Here is a 22,510-nt window from a genome sequence, read left to right as displayed (position 1 = left end):
GAACTCAACGCACTCTCAATCAGTGCACAGTGCTACATATAGACAAATTCCTAATCTTTATCACATATTATCCTGGAAATATCATAAAGCAGCACTGCTATGAATAGTCAAATGACACGAAAGCAAAAACAACAGACTCTGAAATAATTTTTAATTGTTCTATATAAGAAGGATACAAACAAACATAAGATACTACAACGTTATAGAGCAATAAATATATCAATACTTTTAAATATTCATAAAAGAAACATGCCAAGTAAGATTACATAGTAAATATTTTTGTTAGCCTTTTCAATATTTAGAAAGGCTTTAGGGGAGGATTTCAATGACCCAGTTCTCTTTAAAAAGATATCCAAGGACATGTTCTGTCTCTTAACAAGCTGATAGCAAGCAGAGACATTCAACAGTATTTCATTAACCTCAGGATTTAATGCTAGCTACGGTATTATCCTAAAAATTGATGTAACATCTATGTGTTTTTGGCCTCAAAGATTCCAGAAAGACTGAGCCTATATAATATAGACTTCTATTCACATGCCCTATTCCCTAGTTACACCAGCTTATTTGCTACAACCTTTAAATACTTCTGCTCAAGGCTGAAATGTTCCTTCCCACCTTCCCTCCTGCATTTATCCTTCAGGACAGAGATCAGATATTCCCTCCTTAAAGACTTCACTAAGGTTTGCCTTATCATCTCCCCTACAACCAGCTCTGGTTAATTATTCCTTCTCAAAACACTCTGCAACCAATATCATCCTTATTACACAAAGTTATGCATGTCCCTCTCCTTATAGATCTGCACTGTTGCATATGGTAGCCATTAACCACACATGGCTATTGAGCACTTGAAATGTGTCTTGTCCAAAATGAAAAGTGTTGTAAGTGGACAATACATGTCAGATTTCAAGGACTTGGCACAGAGACAAAAAAGGCAAACCATCTCTCATTTCTATACACCAATAATGAAGCAGCAGAAAGAGAAATCAAGGAATCGATCCCATTTACAATTGCACCAAAACCCATATAAAATACCTAGGAATAAACCTAACCACAGAGGTGAAAAAACTATACACTGAAAATTATAGAAAGCTTATGAAAGAAATTGAAGAAGACACAAAAAAAATGGAAAAACATTCCATGCTCATGGATTGGAAGAACATTGTTAAAATGTCGATTCTACCCAAAGCAATCTACATATTTAATGCAATCCCTATCAAAATAACACCAGCATTCTTCACAGAGCTAGAACGAACAATCCTAAAATTTTTATGGAACCAGAAAAGACTCCAAATAGCCAAAGGAATCCTGAAGAAGAAAACTAAAGCAGAAGGCATCACAGTCCCGGACTTCAAGATGTTTTACAAAGTTGTAGTCATCAAGACAGTATGGTACTGGCACACACACAGACACATAGATCAATGGAACCGAAAAGAGAACCGAGAAATGGACTCACAAATGTATGGCCAACTAATCTTTTGACAAAGCAGAAAGAATATCCAATGGAATAAAGACAGTCTCTTCAGCAAATGGTGCTGGGAAAACTGGACAGCGACATGCAGAAGAATGAACCGGGACCACTTTCTTACACCATACACAAAAATAAACTCAAAATGGATGACAGACCTAAACAAAAGATAGGAAGCCATCAAAATCTTCAAGGAGAAAGCAAGCAAAAAGCTCTTTGACCTCGGCCTCAGCAACTTCTTACTAAACATGCCTCCAGAGGCAAGGGGAACAAAAGCAAAAATGAGCTATTGGAACCTCATCAAGATAAAAAGCTTCTGTATGGCAAAGGAAACAGTCAGCAAAACTAAAAGGCAACCGACAGAATGGGAGAAGATATTTGCAAATGACACATCGGATAAAAGGTTAGTATCCAAAATCTATAAAGAATTTATCAAACTTAACACACAAAAAACAAATAATCCAGCGAAGAAATGGGCAAAAGACATGAACAGACACTTCTCCAAAGAAGACATCCAAATGGCTAACAGACACATGAAAAATGCTCAACATCACTCATCATCAGGGAAATGCGAATCAAAACCACAATGTGATAACACCTCACACCTGTCAAAATGGCTAACATTAACAACTCAGGCAACGACAAATGATGGCGAAGATGTGGAGAAAGAGGAACCCTTTTGCACTGCTGGTGGGAATGCAAACTGGTGCAGCCACTCTGTAAAACAGTATGGAGGTTCCTCAAAAAATTAAAAATAGAACTACCCTACCACCCAGCAATTGCACTACTAAGAATTTATCCAAAGGATACAGGTGTGCTGTTTCAAAGGGGTACATGCACCCCAATGTTTGTAGCAGCACTACTGACAATAGCCAAAGTTTGGAAAGAGCCCAAATGTCTATTGATAAATGAATGGATAAAGAAGATGTGGTATAGGAATATTACTAGGCAATCAAAAAGAATGAAATCTTGCCATTTGCAACAATGTGGATGGAACTAGAGTGTATTATGCTAAGTAAAGTGAGTCAGTCAGAGAAAGACAAACATCATATGACTTCACTCAGATGTGGAATTTAAGATACAAAACAGATTAACATGAGGGAAGGGAAGCAAAAATAAGATAAAAACAGGGAGGAGGACAAAACATAAGAGACTCTTAAATATAGGGAACAAACTGAGGGTTGCTGGAGGGGTTGTGGGTTGGGGATGGGCTAAATAAGTAAGGGACATTAAGGAGGACACTTGTTAGGATGAGCACTGGGTATTGTATGTAGGGGACGAATCAGTGGATTCTACTCCTGAAATCATTATTGCACTATATGCTAACTAACTTTGATGTAAATTTAAAATAATAATAATAATTATTATTATTATAAATGCAAGCCATCTCATTAATAATTTTACATTGATTACATACTGAGAAGATATTTATTGGGTTAAATAAAATATGTTATTAAAATTAATTTCACCATTACTTTTACTTTAATGGGATACTTGGGACATTTTAAATTATATATGTGGCTCCATCAAATTTCTATTGGATAGTGCTGTTGTAGATTCTAAATTCCTTCAAGGAATGGCCATTGTTTCTTTCCACTGAATCCCATAAGACCTTGCACAGAGTAGCTTTAAAACAAAACAAAACCAAAGCTTAAGCTGAATGATTTGCTCTTCCTCCATATACCTCCCAACCTTGTTTTCTGATGTTATACACTAACTAGAAAGATCATTAGAAAAGATGTGGGAAGCAAGTAAGAGGCAAAGTTTGAAGGTGTCCATGGGCTAATCAAATGACTGTGAACTTGAGTGTTTATACAAAAACACTTGTTGGATGGGGTGCCTGGGTGGCTCAGTAGGTTAAGCGTCTGACTTTGGCTCAGGTCATGATCTCACTGTTTGTGAGTTCGAGCCCCGCGTCGGGCTCTGGGCTGACAGCTCGGAGCCTGGAGCCTGCTTCGGATTGAGTGTCTCCTTCTCTCTCTGCCCCTTCCCCACTTGTGCTCTGCCTCTCTCTATCAAAAATAAATAAATGCAAAAAAAAAAATTTTTTTTTTAATTTAAAAAAATAAAAAAATAAAAACACTTGTTGGTTAAATTACTACTTCCTCTCCCTTTCCTCCATCTAGAAAAGGATTAATAGGTATACTGATTCAACAAATATTTATTGAGCAAACATGCAGAGAATCATCCAGACAAGAGTCTCAAGAAATTCATATGTAGTAAGTGCAAGCAGGACAGACAAGCAGCACAGGCTGGTAAGTCACACTTTTAAGAAAAACCAAACATGGACTGCTGAGAAATCACTATGGCAAGAGTAGCTGGACAAAAAAGAGTATTCAACAATGAGATCGTTCCCTTTGATCTATAGAGGCAAAGGTATAGATTAAATTTTGTTAAACATAAGGCATGGCCACCATCAACTGCCACATATGTGGAAGTGTACCTCTATGGCAAATGCCATCAGTAATTTCAGTACAGAACAGAGCAAGAACCGTGGATACCTGAGCTAAAGTTCAAGACTCAAAACCACGTTCCTAAATCCTAGGCTACTCTCACCAAAATACTTGAACCAATCGATTCTAATCTAACACAAATTGAAACATGCACATTTATTCTCATCCTTTTTAAAAAATGCGTAAATGGGGCGCCTGGGTGGCGCAGTCGGTTAAGCATCCGACTTCAGCCAGGTCACGATCTCGCGGTCCGTGAGTTCGAGCCCCGCGTCAGGCTCTGGGCTGATGGCTCGGAGCCTGGAGCCTGTTTCCGATTCTGTGTCTCCCTCTCTCTCTGCCCCTCCCCCGTTCATGCTCTGTCTCTCTCTGTCCCAAAAATAAATAAAAAACGTTGAAAAAAAAAAAAATGCGTAAACAAGACAGCTTAACATAAAGATGTTCAATGTGCTGGAGTTTGGGGGTTCTTTCTCATTTGGTTGTTAACACTGAAATCAGCGTTATGCTCGTCAAATACAGTTACTCGGAAGAAGGAATATTGCCCGACTGGGCAGGATTTAAACAGTGAAAACACATTATTATTTTTTGGAAAATATATACAATCAAAATTCCATAATAATTAGTACCATATAACATCTTACATACCTTAATAGGACTATTTTAGTGAACACAACTCCTAGTTTAAAGAATCAGGAGCTAAAACAGTACTAAAGTAGGAAGTAAAATATTATTTCCTTCCAGAAGGAAAAGGAATACACCACCTACATTCATTTTCCCCCTTCCCTTTCATTACTAGGTTTTTTGTTTTTGTTTTTGTTTTTCTATTGAGAGCGTAGATGGTTGGGATTTGGAAATATGGAAGAATAGAAAAGGAAGCTGTTAAATGAGGGCAAGAGTAAGAATTTCTGTAATAGCAAGATCTTGGGGAAATAATCTTGACTATTATTAGTCAAGTGTTTTAGTTTCAATTTGCCTAAAGATGGACTCTAACCTCAGAAATGTCACACATTCCCCCAGCTTCATTGTCCTCATCTATGAAGTCACATTCCTCCAGCTTCATCTTCCTCATCTATGAAGTAAGGAAGCCAACTGAAGCATATAAAAGTAGATTCGGGGGTATCTGGGTGGCTCAGCCACTTGGGTGACGGACTTTGGCTCAGGTCATGATCTCACGGTTTGTGGGTTTGGGCCCTGCATCGGGCTCTGTGATGACAGCTTGGAGCCTGCTTCCGATTCTCTGTCTCTCTCTCTCCCTTTCCCCCGCTCCCACTCTTTCTCTCTCTCAAAAATAAATAAAACACTAAAAAAATTTTTTTAAATAATAAATAAAAAATATAAATAAAAGTAGATTCAATGATTCTGACATAACCTGTTTCTGTGCCTTTCTCACTTACAACGCCACCACTACATAATTAATTTCCTTATATAGAAAGACTCTTCTTATAGGAACATGGGCGAGAGAAATGTCATAGACAAAATGCTAAGGGATTTAGCTGTGGAGAATTTAAGGCTTTAGAACACTGTTGATACAAGCCAATCTTGAGGAAATGCACATACTTTTTTACGTAGACTCCTTCCTTGGATTTGTGGTAAAGGAATTTTGCCTAACTAACATCTCATTTATGAGGTGCTTTGCAAAAGGAACCAGAAAATATATTTCTTTATGTGGCATTCCCTTCTTTACACTTTACTTCTAAATAAAATCAAATGAGACCTTGAAAGACAAAGGCTTGATTTAAATGTGAAGACTGTAAGCATTTTTTTCATTAAAGTCTTTTAAAAAAGGCTTTTTAACTCTACAAACCTCAACCTTGATGCTTTTTTCATCTTTGTCCGCTTGTTGGAGATCTTCAATTTTCTTATGACAGTCTCTGAGCTCAGTTTGTAACTGAGACACCAGATGACGCTTCACTGAGTTGCTCCCCAGCAAACGCTGCACTTGTCCTTTCAGCTTCAGGATGACCTCGTCTCTGGGAAGCTCTTCATTTGGGTCTTCTTGCTGTACAATGCTAAAGGAGAAATCATCATGTCGAATACGAAATCGAGTAACAAATCAAGCATGGTTATTTCTTGAAAGTGATTGCAGTTGTGAAGATGTTTTGTGACTTATACAACTATATATTGGTGTTTCAAAAACAGTTTTAAGCTTTGTCATATACAAGCTTTGTCACCTTTGCTATGTCCCCATATATAGAAGTGAGTTTATTCATAAGAAGGCCATTATTATGCTTAGACCATCTGCCTCACTGAAAGGAGTTAAACCAGGTGAACTTCAATATGGCATGCTTTTTTGGTTTTTGGTAAGTTGTGTGCTGTATACATATGCCCTTTATGACTCTAAGAGAAACAACATGAAAATAAAGGAGGAAGTGAAAAGTAAAATACTAGTCATCCTAACTAACAATTTCTGTATCTCTTTTACTAAAACACCAGTCTGAGTGGACATCTGAGCAATTAGGGGGGAAAATAAAAAAAAATAAAAGCCATGCTAATTTAATCCCAACTTTAGTTTCAATAAATTTCAAAACTGGAGAATTTCTGCTCCTTGCCGTAATGGATTAAAAATGCCAGATTTATCTTCCTGCCGTAAAAAAACTGGAAAACCAAATAAAATATGTTAAGGGATGGCTTTCAATCACTAGACAGCAGGCAGCACACCATAATGATCCCTGAAAAAAGAAAAACAAACAAGGTGAGCCCTATGATTGCTGCTGCTATCTCCCTGGGAAGTTTCCAGCCTGCGGCACGGGGAGAGAAAGGCCAAAGACAGCTTAGCAATCTCACCAAGTTGCAGAGTTCAGTTTGGGAAGGTCAAAATGGCTAGAATTTAAGGAGGGAAATACTATGGGAAAGGAAGCTACACAGAAAGAGAGCACTGGAGATCTGTGTATACACGTGAGAAAATTACTGCAAGTCCAGGGAAAGAACTGCAGGAAAAGAATAAGTTTGGAAATACTGTGGGTTCCAAGGAACCATAGTGAAAAGATCTCCTAATTCACAGAATATCAAATATTGCCTCAGTAATGGGGCCAGATGAACCTATGGGAAAATGGGGAGAAAAAGAAAAGAGAGGGAAACAAACCACAAGAGACTCTTAACGACAGAGAACAAACAGGGTTGATGGAGGGAGGTGGGTGGGAGATGAGCTAGATGGGTGATGGGTATTAAGGAGGGCACTTGTGATGAGCACTGGGTGTTGTATGTAAGTGATGAATCCCTGAATTCTACTCCTGAAACCAAACCAATATTGTACTATATGTTAACTAACTGAAAATTTAAATTAGAAAAAAAAGAAATATTTTCCTAAGACCACCCAGTAAATAAATAAATAAATAAATAAATAAATAAATAAATAAATAACCTTGGAAGAATCCCAGGAAGCTTAAGTGTGTCACAAAAAAGAGCAATATATTTTAAAAATACAACAAAATCTAACATCTAAAATATAAAATTCAAAATGTCCAGCATCTAATCAAAACTTACCAGGCCTGCAAATAAGCAAAGAAAATATAAAAGGGAAGAAAGTGGGGTGCCTGGGTGGCTCAGTTGGTTAAGCGGCCGACTTCGGCTCAGGTCATGATCTCGCGGTCCGTGAGTTCAAACCCCGCGTCGGGCTCTGTGCTGACAGCTCAGAGCCTGGAGCCTGTTTCAGATTCTGTGTCTCCCTCTCTCTGACCACCCCCCGTTCATGCTTTGTCTCTGTCTCAAAAATAAATAAACATTAAAAAAAAAATAAAAAAAAAATAAAATAAAAGGGAAGTATCAACTACAACCAGGAAAAAAAAAAATCAATCAATAGAAACTGACCCAGCAATGGTGCCAGTGGTAAAATTAATTAAATATATTGTGCATGTCCAAGAAGGTAAGAGAAAACACATGAATACAATGAGAGAAACAAAAGATACAAAAACGACCTAAACTGAACTTTAGACCAAAAACTACATCTGAAATGAAAAATATACTGCATGAGATTAACAGCTTAGTTAATACTGCAGAAAAGATCAGCGGACATAAACACAGCAATAAAACTCTACAAAACCAAATAGAGAGAAAGAAGACTAAAACAGAAATATACTGAGCACGTTAAGTTGTATCTAACCCAACTATATCTGAAGTCCCAGAAAAGGAGAGAGGAAGGGGGCATAATAAAAAAAATTTTTTAATGACCAAAATTTTCCTATTCAATGAAAACTAAAACCCCATTAAAACCTACAAGCTCAATGAATCTCAAACAGAAAAATGAAGAAAAACCATAAGTTGTATTAACATCAAATTGCTGAAAACCAATGATAAAGAGAGAGAGCAGGAAGACTCCGAGAGAGAAGAAAACCAGAAAAAGGAGTCATGAATTCTGTGCATAAACGTATGCAAACCTCAGTCTAGGCCCTGAACTGTGCACGCACAGAACAAACCCACAAACCAGCAGGTCAAATATTTAGAGAATTTAACTGAAATATGAACCATACACACATATCTCACAGTGACTAACTCTTGAGGTATACATACAAGAATGGATACAAACCAACGTAGCAAAGGCTTGAACCAATAAATTGAGATCTGAAACACCCATACAAGTTTCCACACAATGTAAAAATCATAATGTCTACTACAGGCATACCATAGAGATATCACAGATTTCATTGCAGACCACTACAGTAAAGCAAATATTTCAATAAAGCTACTCAGATGAAGAGTCAATTAAGTGAGCAATAGCATTATGTCTAAAAAATATATAAATTTTAATTAAAAAATAATTTATTGCTAAAACATGCTGACCAACATCTGAGCTTTTAACGATTTCTAATCATAGATCACAGGTCACCATAATGAATATAATAAAGTTTGAAATACAGTGAGAATTACCAAAATGTGACACAGAGACATGAAATCAGCAAATGTTGTTGGCAAAATGGCACCGAGAGGGTTGTCAATTCATAAACAAAACTCAGTATCTGCAAAGTGGGTCTGTATATAATCTAAAATTACTCGACCCACAACTAACCAAGAAAATGGACTAACTTGCAAGAAAAAAAAAATCTATAGATGTTAATGCTGGAGCTATCACAAAGAGTTTTCAAAGTTTAAAGCAACTATTATGTCTGTGTCCAATGAAGTAAAAGGAAACATATTTAAAGTGAATGAAAAACTAGGAATTCTTAACACAGAAGTAAAAACTATAAAGGAACCAAATAGAAATTTTATCACTGAAAAACACAGTATCTGAAAGTTAAAAAAAAATGAAATAAAAAGCCTTCCCTATACAGGCTTCATAAAACAGAGATGACAGTAGAATGAGTGAACTTGAAAATAGCTCAACAGAAATTATCCAATCTGAAAACAGAAAAAAAGATGGAAAAAAGTTAAGTGTGAGGAACTATGAGAAGATAAAAAAAAATTAAGTTGTGTAATTGTAGACCTATAAGGAGAGAAGAAAGAGACATGAGCAGAAAAGGTATTTAAAGTAATAATGGTCAACATTTCACAAATTTACTAAAGGCATAATAACTTTACATTTTCAACAGGCTCAGTGAACCCCAAATGAAATAAACTAAAAAACAAAAAAAAACAAAAAAAACAAAAAAACACTTAGGCACATCATAAAGTGCTGAAATGTAAAGGGGAAAAATATCTTGAAAACAACAAAAGAAAAACTACACCATTACACACAAGAATAAGGATTTAAATAATAATAGATATCTCTTCAGAAATCACCAAGGCCAGAAACAGGGGAAGAACATATATTTAAAGTGCTGAAATAAAAGAAGAGTTGATCCAGAATTCTATAATCAGCCAAAAAAAGGACATTTTCATATAAGAAAACTAAGAATTTGTTGCCAACAGACATACTCTAGAAGAAATGCTAAAGGAAATTAGGGAATTCAATCTAACTTCAATTCTAAATTCAATCTAAAGTCAATCTAAAGGGAAATGTTATCTACCAAAGAGAAATCTCTGTATAAAAACTACAAAATATTACTGAGAGAAACTGAAGAATACAGAGAGGTATAACATGCATGTTCTGAAACTGGGAGACAATTTTTTTTCCTTCAGCTTTATTTAGCTATAATTGACAAATAGTAATTTCTTAAGATGTCAATTCTCCCAAAATTGATCTATAGATGTGACACAATCCCAATCAAAACTCCATCCGACTTTATTGTGGAAACAGACAAACCAGTCATTAAATTTATTTTGAAATGCAAAGAACTTAGAATAGCCAAAACAATTTTGAAAATAAACAAAGCTGAAGGACTTGTCCAACACATTTCAAGACTTATTGTAAAGCTACAGTATCAAGAATGTGAACAGCAAAAAAGAGCAGGGGAACAGAATGGAGAGTACAGAAATGGGCCACAAATGACCAATTGATTATCAACAAAGATATCAAGGCAACTCAATGAAAAGTTTTTTGACAAATGGTATTATATCAATTGGATATTGGTATGAATAAAATGGACATCATACTAACAAACTAATCCATAATGATTTATTTATACCATAGATATAAATGTAAGAGGTAAAACTATCAAACTTTTAAAATCCTAAAAGAAAATCTGTGTGACAGATTAGGATCCAAAACCATGAACTATAAAAGAGATCATTGATAAATCTAAATTCATAAAAATTTAAACTTTTGCTCCTCAAAAGATATCATTAAGGACATGATAATGTAAACAAGAGATTGGAAGAAAATGTTCACATCATACATATCAGACAAAGGGCTTATATCCTGAAATTTCTGAAGACCAAACAATATATACAAATGGCAATTAACCACATCAGGAAGAAAAGAGGAAGAAGAAAGAGAAAGAAGAACACAGCAAAAGATGCTTAGATCACTGGTTAATAGGTAAATAAAAATTAAACCCACAGTAAGGTATCACTACACACACTAGAAATATTCAAATTAAAAAAGATTAACAACACCGAGTTTTAACAACAATGTAGAACAACTGACACCTCAGACATTGCTTCTGGTGATGCAAAATGGTACAGTCACATTGAAAACGGCATTTAAACTATCAACATCTAAATAAGATAGAGGAACTCTAATGTAACCAGAAAGAGAAAGCAATTTGGAGCATAAGTGGAAAAAAATGAGGTACAATTATCTCCATTAACAGATGATATAATTATATCTCGGAAAGCCTAAAATATAATGGAAAAACCACTACAAACAGAGAGTTAGAAAACAGGTTATAACACAAAATGTAGAAGTCATATATACAAAACAGTGCTCAAGAATAATGGAAAAAGAATACCTTATTTACTATTGCAAAAATAAAATACCTAAGCATCAATTTTACAAGAATTGTGCAAAAACCTAAAGATAAAAAAAAACAACAACAACAACAAGCTAGTCTCAAACCAATCTTGAGAGACTAAAATAGATTTAAGGAAATGAAAAGACATGCTATATTCTTGGATAAAAGAATTCAGCATCATAAAAATATCAACTCTCCCTAGGCTTATGTATATGTTCAACGTGATCCTAATAAAAATATTGTCAGGATTTTTTTTTCTGGAATAAAACAAGCTTAATTATAAAATTCATTTGAAGGTGTAAACAAGAAAGAGTAAGCAGAAAAACCCTAACAAGACAGCAATTCCAGAGAGATGGTTAAAGTATAAGACAAAGCATTAAAGCTTTTAGAAGGCAGCATAGGATAACAGGGAAGGTTTCTTAAAGAGAGCATAAAAAGCACTAACCACAAAGATTGATAAATTTGACTAAAGTTAAAAAACTTCCATTCATTAAAAGACAAATTTAGAGGTTAAAAGTGAGACGAGGGGTGCCTGGGTGGCTCAGTGGGTTCAGTGCCTGATTTCGGCTCAGGTCATGATCTCACGGCTCGTGAGTTCGAGCCCCACATCGGGCTCTATGCTGACAGCTCAGAGCCTGGAGTCAGCTTCAGATTCTGTGTCCTTGTCTCACTCTGCCTGCCCCTCGCTCATGCTCTGTCTCTCTCTCTCTAAGAATAAATAAAACATTAAAAAAAAATTTTTTTTAACTGATTTAAAAAAAAAAGTGAGACGATAAGTACAATACACATAACCATCAAAGAATTTATATACAAAAAGATATTTAAAAAAGGAAAAAATCCAACACATCAACAGAACACATGCACACACACAGTCATTTAAAAACTAAGGAGGGACATCAGCAAGTCCTACACATACACACACACACAGGCACATGCACACACACACACACACACACACACACACACACACACACACCAATAAACACAATAGAGATAGGTTTTTCAATGGAGCTCAATCTCAATAATAATCTAGGATAATGTAAATTAAAATCACAATAAACTATCATTACACATTAAATGGTTAAAAGCAAAAACCTGAAAATATCAAGTGTTAGCAAAGAGACAGAGCAATTAAGACTTTCATATACTTCTGGTGGGGATGTAAATTGGCACAATTCCTTTGGAAAAGTTTGGTATTACCTATTAAGGTTGAAACACATATACTACAAACAATTTCACTTCTAAGTATATATATCCAACAAAAATGTATGTACATTGTACTAGGAAGTAACATTAAAAATCTATGGTCAGTAGATTGAAAAATAAACTGGAATATTCATACAAATCAAAGATACACACACACATACACACACACACATATATATACATATATATGTATATGTATATATATGAATGAGATACAGCTACATGCTACACCTTGAGTCTCAACAAAATGTTAAGTGAATAAAAGTCTAAAGAACACCTTTATCTTTAAAAAACACACAGCTAGCATTTATGCTAAATGGAGAATGACTGAATGCTTCCCCATAAGATAAGGAGCAAAACAAGAATATCTGCTCTTACCATTTCTATTCAACATTGTACTAGAGATTCTAGCTGGAGCAATTAGTCAAGAAAAAAATAAAAGGCATTCAGATTGGAAAGAAAGACGTACGATGATCTCCATTTTCAGGTGACATGACCCTATATACAAAAAATCCTAAGGAACCCACTAAAAAACTAGTTGAACTAAATTAACAAGTTCAGCTATGGGTCAGGATACAAGATCAATATATAAAATCAACTGTACCTCTGTACACTAGTAATTAACCACCTGAAAATAAAATTAAGAAAATAATCCAACAAAAGTATAGCCAAAAGAATAAAACACCTAGGAGTAAATTTAACAGAAGTACTATATGACTAGTACACTGAAAACCACAAAAATACAAAACACGAGTAGTACACTGAAAGAAATTAAAGAAGACCTAAAAAAAAAAAGGGGGGGGGGGGAAAGACATCCTATGTTCAGGAATCAGAACCCAACATGGATTAAGATTGCAATATTCCCCTAAATTGATCTACAGACTACATGCAACCCCAATCAAAATCCCACCTGGTTTCTTTGTAGAAAATGACAAACTGATCCTAAAATTTCTGTGGAAATGCAAGAGACCCAGAATAGCCCAACCAATCTTTAAAAAGACAAAGCTGAAAGACTCATACTTCCCAATTTCAAAACTTACTACAAAGCTACATCAAGACGGTATGGCACTGGCATAAGGACAGACATACAGATCAGTAGAACAGAATTGAAAGTGCAGAAATAAATCCTCACATTTAGAGTCAACTGATTTTTGACAAGGATGTCAAAACAATTTTGGTACTGGGACAAATGGATACCCAGATGCAAATGAATGAAGTTCTACATATCATACAGCAAAAATTAATTCAAAATGAACCTAAGACCTAATGTAAGAGATAAAGCTCTTAGAAGAAAACATAGGTATAAATCTTGAGGACCTTGGATTAGAGAATAGCTTCTTAAATAATCAAAAGCACAAGCAACCAAAGAAAAAATAGGTAACTTGGACTTCATAAAATTAAAGACTTTTTTTGCTTCAAAGGATGTTATCAAGAAAGTGAAAAGACAACCCACAGGAGAAAATACTTGCAAATAATATATCTGACAAGAGACTTGTATTTAGAATATATAAAGAACTCTCAAAAGCAATAAAAGGAAACCCAATTTTAAAATGGGCAAAAGATGTGAAGAGATCTTCCCAAAGAAGATATACAAATGGCCAATAAACATAGTAAAAGACATTCAACATAGTTAGCCATCAAATAAAAACTACATCATTCACAAATCCAAGCCAAACAGCAAGTGTGGGCAGGGATATAAAGAAATTAGAACCCTCATACATTGCTAGAGGGAATGTAAAATGGTGCAGCCACTTTGGAAAACAGTATGACCATTTTTTGAAATGTTAACCGTAGATTTATCACATCACTCAGCAATTCCACTCCCAGATATACAGTTGACCCTTGAATAATATAGGTTTGAAAGCACGGGACCACTCACATGTGGATTTTTTTTTGATACAGTACAAAACTGTAAATGTATTTCCTCTTCCTTATGATTATCTTAGCATTTTCTTTTCTATAGCTTACTTTAATGTAAGAATACAGTATATAATACACATAACGTACAAAATATGAGTTAACCAATGGTTTATGTTACTGCTAGGGTTTCCAGTCAACAATAGGGTGTTAGCTGTTAAGTTTTTGGAAAGTCAAAAGTCATATGCAGATTCTCAACTGCACAGCAGGTCAGAGCCCTGAAGTCCTGCATTGATCAAGGGTCAACTGTACCTCTAAGAGAAATGAAAACCTATACCCACACAAATTTGTCCACAAATGTTCCTAGCAGAATTATTCATAATAGCTAAAAAGTAGAAACAACTCAAGTAAATGTCCATTAGCTGATGAATGAATGAGTAAAATATGATATATATTCACACAATGGAATATTTTTTGGCTACAAAATGGAATGAAGTATTGATAGATGCTGCAATGTGGATGAACCGTGAAAGCATCTGCTAAGTAAAAGAAGCCAGTTACAAAATACCACATACTACATGACTCCATTATACATTCACATACTACATGATTCCATTTATGTGAAATGTACAGAATAGGCAAATCCATAAATAGAAAGTAGGTTAGTGATTGCCTGAGCAGTGAGGACAAGAAGGAGTAATGGGGAATGACTAATAATACCTACAGGGTTTCTTTTTGGGGATACTGAAATGTTCTAAATTAGGTTGTGGTAACAGTTGCACAACTCTGAATATATGAAACACCACTGAACTGCACACTTTAAATGGGTAAATTTTATGGTACTTTAAATATATCTTAATACAATTATAGAAGAAAAAAATAACATCTAATGTATGAGTTCCCTCTGTACAAAGGCAATTTGAATCTATAGTGTTTAGGTATGAATAATTAGGTCTTACAAGGTAACAATAAACCCAGAAAACAATTGCTCTAGCAGTTAAGAGAGTAGTTAACTTCAAGATTATGACTGGGAAGAGGCATATGAACAGTTGCTAACAATGTTTATTTCTGGGTAGTGGCTCCATGGGCATTCACTTTAAAATCATTCGTTAAGCTATACACTTATGTTTCATGCACTTTCTCAACTTTAAAAGGTTTAAAAAGTAAAACAAAATTATAAAAATTACTAGAGAAATACCATCAAGAAATCAGACAGGTAGAGAGAATGATGGGTCTAACTACATAAAAATTTTAAACAGTAGAAGTGGTAACTCTCAGCACTAGCTAGGATGCTCAGAAATAGGCACTGCCACATGACATGGGTAATAAGCAAACTACAGACTGCTTGGCAATATGTATCAAAGACCTCAAATATGTGCACACCTCTTAGCAAGGATATACACCCAAATCTTAAGGAAGTAAAGATGTCAATAAAGACTTGACTACAAACAAGCTTGTGATAATAATATTGCATTACTTATAATGAAAAAATTAAAGTGTATTACTAAAACATAGTTCATTCATCCACATATCCATTAGTAAATATTTACATTACCATCTAAAGATTTCAGAATATGCTAAAATGATTTCAAAATATGTTAAATATGCTAAATTATAAAATACATTCAATATTATTTTATCTTTTAGAAATATACAACACAGATAATGTGGAAGTTATACACCAAAATGTCACAAGTTGTTTTCTTCATGGGAGGTGAAGTAAGATTGTGTTGCTTTTAATTTTCTTCTGTTTTCTTAATCTGTATTTTCCATTTTTTCAATAATAAAGGAGAAAGTTACTTTTAAAAAAAAAATAAGTAGTTGATAGTATGTGCCCTCAGTATGATATGATGAAAATGGAACCTCATCTCTGTGGTCTTCTTCCACAAAACCCCCGAGAAAACCAATCATAAAACAAACATCAAATTCCAAGAGGGGCTTCCTATAAAAGACCTGACCAGTATTTCTCAAAACTGTCAAGGTCATCAAAAACAAGGAAAGTTAAGAGGAACCTAAGGAAACATGACTCCTAACCTGGCATCCTGGATGCAGTCCTGGAACAGAAAAAGGACATGAGGTAAAAACTGAGGATCCAAATAAAGTATGGACATTAGTTTCTAATAATGTATCACTATTAGTTCATTAATTGTAACGAAGGTACCATGATGGTATAAGATGTTAACAGAAGAAAATGAGTATGGAGTATAGAGAAAATCTGTACTAATTTTTCTGGTTCTCTAAAACTGTTCTAAAACACTAAAGGTAGTTCTAAAAAAAAATAAATAACAGTATCTGAGTTTAATTTTTTGCTGTTTTTCGGTTTCTGGTGATTCCAAACGAAAGGTTAGAATGCATATACACTGTATGTATACACACACACACACTTATACAGAGAGACGAAGAATGAACAAAATATTAGGCTTTTTTAGGCGTTATAAAAGGAGTTCCTTGCAATACACTACATATTTATCAATACACACAACTTTTGTATATGTTATATAATGTAAACATGTCTGTATAGATCTCATCTATTTAAACCACTCCTATGGAAAGAGATGTAAAATAAAATAGAAATATAATTACATAAGAAATATAAAATAAGTTACAATGAATTTTTCTAAGCTATATAAGATGTGCACTTTTAGCAGAACGCTTATTTTGACTCAGTTAACAAATTACGCATCCCTAATTTCTTTTCTTACTGAATGCTGACCACTGAAATAGCACATCATGTACTCCTAGAGAGAGCCAAGTCAGAGAGCAGAGAAAAGCGCTTGCTAAAATAATTTTCTCTTCTTTCCCAAAAGGGAAAAAAATCAGCAGTGGTGACCAGTCCTGCTGAGTTCTGTGGAAGTTGGTTCCCCTAAGTCCAAATAAACTGTAGTCCCTTATGAAGCCTGCTGAGAAGACCAAAGGGAAAAGGCATTCCACTTGTTAAATGTTTATTATTTGAGCTTCGCAGCCAACTATAATAAGGGAGAGGGAAGCTGTCTGCAAGCTGCATGCAGATTTAGCTACTCAAGTTCCATGAATGTGAAATAGAACACTGAGGCTAAACCCTTAAAATTTACTAGGCAGTAGCTTGAGGGAGGTGGTAGCTGAGAATAAAAGCTTGGAGCCGCTAATATTTGGGTCAGTGATTTGAAAGCAGCTCAAGTCAACACAGGACTAAAATTCTCGACACTGGGAAAACTGTGGCTTCCTCTCGTTCTAAGAATCACAATACAGCAGAGAAAAAGTACAAATCTCTTCTCTCCTATACCTCCTCTCACTCTGACCTAAAAATAAATATTTTTACTTTTTGCTCAGATTCTTATCTATTAAACTGCTGGTGGGTGGGAGGGCTACAAGCTAAACCTCTTTCCGCATATCGTGCGCTTCACTGAACGTCTTCAGGCTGAATCTCAGTGACCACTCACTCTGTGCTTAGGAGTGGCAACCCTTTTACTGTGACAGTGACATGACTATGATAGTGATGTGAGGTCTCAGGTTGGTTATCTATAGGCATGTGCTTTAAATTACTGTAGGGTTTTGGTTAGGAGTATGAATTAAATACAAAGGGCAGAAGCAGAACACATTAAACATCATGATGAATTAAGTCTACCTGAAAAAGTATACATTATTTTTATATAACATATATATGTATTATTTTCCAAATTCCCAGGCTATTTATTGCACCAATTACAACCGGAGAAAAATCTTTTTTGACATGAACTAAATCATTAATCCTCTAAAATGCAAGACAGAAAGAAGGAAGTCAAAAGCAAAAAGGTTTGTCATGTAAATAGGACAGATTTACAGGACTGTATGGTTTGGGGCTCAAGTATGGTTCTGCTGCTAATATAGCGTGTCCTCTTGGGCAAAAGAGTTCGGCTTTGGTTGGTTTTCCCAACCCTGAAATGAAAATACAGATCTGATGTTTCCCCAAGGCTGAGATGAGAATCAAAACTTTTTACAAGATATATGTTGAGTTAAAAGAGAATTAATATGAAAACTGGATCAGTGGTATATTTTAACCAATCATCTATTAAATAATAATAGCAATAGTTATCAATGACTAAATGCCTACTAAGTGCAAGAACATTTTATATGAGGTCCTTTATATTCATTATTTATCTTAATCCTCACTTTAACCCCCAAGAGATATCTATAATCTACTTAAGAGAAAAAACCTGATAAGAAAACAGGCTCAGAAAAGCCAAGGAACCTGCCCAAGATCACAAAGCTAGTGCTGAATGGCAAAACTACAAATCAGAACAAAATCTGCATCTCAAGACCATGCCCTTTCCACTAGCCATTCAGAATTAATCTGGCATTAACAGGAAATGAGGCATTAACAGCAGTAAATTTCCAGATGACCACATTTTAACTTCAAAATTGTATGTAAATCTGTCTAAAAAATATAACACACACATCCTTTTTCTTCAATAACTCAAGATCGTGATTGCAGACATTTTGAGGCAGATCGCAGCTATAGTTGCTGTCGTCCTCTCCTTGCTGAGGTTGAGCTATCTGAATGAAACACTGGTAGTACCTCTCCCAATCCCCTTCCCCAGCTACTCGGCAGCCAGGAACTCAGATAACTCCTGGGATCCAAACAACTCTAAGTCAGTAAGGCCCTGTGATGAGAGCCTGAAGGTGGTTCCTGCTAAACACACCACATATTCTAGTTGTGTTCTTTGCTTCTTAGCTTCCTTCTGGATCGTAGCTGTAACCTGTCAAGGTGAGAGTCCCTAAAGACTGACCGCCAAACAAATGAAGCCTTATTAAACTAAACCAACATCTTGTTTCACCTTATTTCCTGATCACTTTAGATTTCAATTTTCTAAATGTCATCTTGTTTCGAAAAGATCATACTATGAACATACTTAACTTCTAAAACCTATTGTAGAGCAAACCCTTCAGGAGATACGTACACCTGTATTTAGTTGCAGGATACCTGAAACACAACAGGTAGTAAACACTCTCACGAAACTTAGTCTGAAATTATAAACTGGACAGTGATGGTGCGGCATCTGGATGCATTTGAGGAAGGCTTTCCTTAGCCTAAATACAATCTCTTCCAAATACCCACGTTTCATCCGTTTCCCACACCCAGGAGAAGGAGTGACTGGATAAATGCCTCTCTGTACATCAAGGATAACATTTAGCACACAGCACGTAGTGGCCCACAAGTATGTCTCCCTCTCCTCATCCAGGCAAAACGTAAACTCCCTGGAGTCAGGGAGGGTTTCATCCTCATCTTTTATGCTCTACTCCCAGAGCCTTGCATAGCGCTTCCCAAACCGCAAGCGCCTCCAGAAAGTACATCCTGTCCTCCACTCATTTGTGAAGCGTTTAAAGGTACCAAAATGTGTTCCTCTTTTACCACCCACTCCCTCCCCACGTGGGTTCCTGGAAGGGATGATAAGACACTCCTTGCCAAGTATTAAAGTATTATACCTCTGTGTTAAGCGGAAGTATAAAAGACAGCATCCCTATTTTAAGATTAAGGTCTCAGTAACGTTCCTAGGGAAAATTAATGCTTAATTTTCTCATATGCCATTGATAAATGCCACGTACCCGCCTTCAACACACGGTACGAATAAAAATAATATGTCCTTGCCTTAATAACAGAGCAGATACATAACCTCAGTTGTAGAATTTACTCTGTGTGTTTTAACTTTAATCATTTCCACCTTATTGAAACTGATGTGCCTATTGGTACTGAAGACAGTACAAGATCAATAGTTGAAGTTTCTGTTCATTTTGACTTCAGACATTTACACTTCATTAGAAACGACTGAAGCATACTGTCCCACATTCAAGAACCCCTAGTTAGCTCACCATTTCATGCCTCGTGCCACTTATTTACTCGTATCATCAGTATTATTAACGCAGGTTCTTCTATGTAAACTGTTTTTTTAATGTTTATTTATTTATTTTGAGAGAGAGAGAGAGAGAGAGGCAAAGAGAGAGGGAGAGAGAGCATCCCAAGCAGGCCCCACTCTGTCAGCACAAAGCCAGCCATGGGGCTCGATCCTACCAACCATGACATCATGACCTGAGCCAAAATCAAGAGCTGGACGCTTAACCAACTCAGCCAGCCAGGCGCCTCATACGGTAAACTATTTTCTTAATACCTCTTCACTTTGGATTTTTTCCAGTTGACTTTTTTAATACCCAAATCCACATATGATTCAGTGAGTTCTATATTTAATTCTCCTTCTGAGTCACTTGGAAGTATTCCTAATTTTGCAGCAGATTCGTAGAGTGAAATTTCATCTTTTAGTTCTGTTAATTCTTCCTAAAACACAAAATTATTGAAAATTATTTTCCAATATGAAGGAATCAGTCATCCCTCTGTGCTTCAAAATTCATCTTAACGATCAACAGAAACCAGAAATACTTCTTCACATACCTTATTTACATTACAAATAACTTTAAAATAAATGCTGCTAAGAACACAGGTGTACAATGAAAACATAGATGTCTGCAACTTTAGAAAGGCCAGCACATTATCAGGTTCTCAAGCACACGGACAGAACAGATGTGTAAATGAATGAGAGAGCAAATCTAAGTGGTTTCTCTCACGCCTCCTGTGCTTACATTAGGTCCTCCACAAAAAGTGTCTGTCCCTTGAGCTGAGAAACTGACGGCAGCACTTTTTGGCTTTCTAGAGCTCAGAGCGGCCTGGTCTGCCAAGAACGTGTTGTACTTGACTCTGCCGGTGGGAAAAGGCAAAATACGTCTTTCCAGCAGAGGTAATACTGGAACTCTTCCTCCAGTGGAAAATGTAAGTCGCGCTGGGGGAGGATGTGAGGGAACTGCAGCTACACTGCGGGTTTCCCACACCTGCGGATACACTTATCTCTGCGACCACCAGTAAGTGAAAGGACATGCCGTGTGAAGGAGGTGACAGGCAGACGGACAGGAGGGTGCCAGGCCCTGGCTCCGCAGTCAAGACAGACCTGGGCTCGACTACCTCACTGTGTGGGTGAGACCGTGAACAACTCTCATTGGCCTGGAGACGGTCCAACCAGCTCCAACCAGCTCCTTTAGAGAAATCCAAGGTCCAGAAAAGTGATGTAAGCACTGCCTGATTCAGTTACCCACAGAGTCTCTTCCAAGTGGCAACACTCACTTGCAAAGCCTTGTTCATGTTTTCACTCATAGCATGTGCTTTTTGTGCTTGCTGCAGCTGGAACCGTAGCTGAGCCACCTCCTGTACTGAGCCTGGGGGGGAAAATCAGAGAATGCACCAAAGGTAAAGGGATGAAGAACCTACGATGTACAGAAGAACTTGAATCCGCTGAGGCTACAGAAGGTGGAGTCCTGCTTTGTTACCTTGTTATTGCCTTTCTAGGAGGACAGAGGTATAGCCAGTGGGACCGAGAAGGCATAGGTCTAGACATCTCCGAGACATGTCCACACATTTAGTGTGGCTCCTCATATGTCCTTGGGAGGTTGAAGACCTGGACTACTGTGACCTTGCTATGAATCAAATCAGCCACGTCTACAGACCTTAACACTCCACAAGCCCTTTAATAGGAGCATAATGTTCCAACTCGCAGAAAGCCAAAACAAAAATTCTTTGGAACCCGTTGCTACCCTCTAATAAGAAAACTACATCTTGCTGCCTTTAGCTTCTTTTGAAATGCTTTTATTTCCACCACCCCCACCTCCACATGTGAAAAAAGCATCTTAGGGCTGTGTTTCAGAAACTTTGGTAACCTAATGTTTTAAATGTACTAGGGGAGGCTCCCATTTGAAAGGGACGTTACTGGGCTTCCTCAAAAGAAAATGAGCATCTGGGAAATGGTTAGGCAAAGTAATGATGGCATATTATGCAACTAAAGAAAATCATATTTCAAAGCCTTTAATGGCAAGGAAAAAGGCTCACTAAACAATGCCACGTGAAACAAAAACGATACAAAACTGAAGAGGGAGGAGGGACCCAGAGTACGAGCCAAATTTTGCCCCCACCAAAACATACCCACACACATATTTTAAGAGTCTTTGACTTTAGTACTTCCAACTTTTGAATAAGCTACTCTTATACACATTGTACTAACAGTCTGAATTGGCTTTGCGTGCCAAAGTGTGACTTTTGCATATCAGGTAATGAATAACCACTGAGCTATTTTCACAGTGGGAGCTACTCACCAGCAAACAGGGCAGTTTTGTCTGTATGGTAGTGTTTGCATAAACATGTGATTATTCTATTGCCTTTTACTCTAATATTCTACAAAAATTAATAAGAAAAAAAAACAAAAAAAAAAAACTAC

At 36.3% G+C, this 22,510-nt stretch overlaps 1 protein-coding gene across 12 annotated transcripts in view; it reads right to left on the bottom strand.

Annotated features, from left to right (window-relative positions):
* The window catches only part of CEP152 (centrosomal protein 152), a 104,185-nt gene that overhangs the window by 53,423 nt on the left and 28,252 nt on the right, over positions 1–22,510 (bottom strand). For all 12 annotated transcript variants that reach the window (XR_009606021.3, XR_009606020.3, XM_060618602.3 and 9 more), the window contains 3 exons: positions 21,367–21,458; positions 20,366–20,529; positions 5,720–5,924 (listed from right to left, as the gene is read on the bottom strand). Coding sequence is in view for 10 of the 12 variants with exons in the window: in XM_060618602.3 (XP_060474585.1) it covers positions 5,720–5,924; positions 20,366–20,529; positions 21,367–21,458 (461 nt within the window). In the remaining 2 variants the exon portion in view is untranslated. The remainder of the gene's footprint in view (positions 1–5,719; positions 5,925–20,365; positions 20,530–21,366; positions 21,459–22,510) is intronic.

Source organism: Panthera onca, chromosome B3 (genome assembly GCF_046562875.1).
Source record: "Panthera onca isolate mPanOnc1 chromosome B3, mPanOnc1 haplotype 2, whole genome shotgun sequence".
Taxonomy (NCBI): domain Eukaryota; kingdom Metazoa; phylum Chordata; class Mammalia; order Carnivora; family Felidae; genus Panthera; species Panthera onca.
The sequence above is the reverse complement of the archived record's forward strand: the minus strand, read 5'-3'. Positions and strand labels throughout refer to the sequence as shown.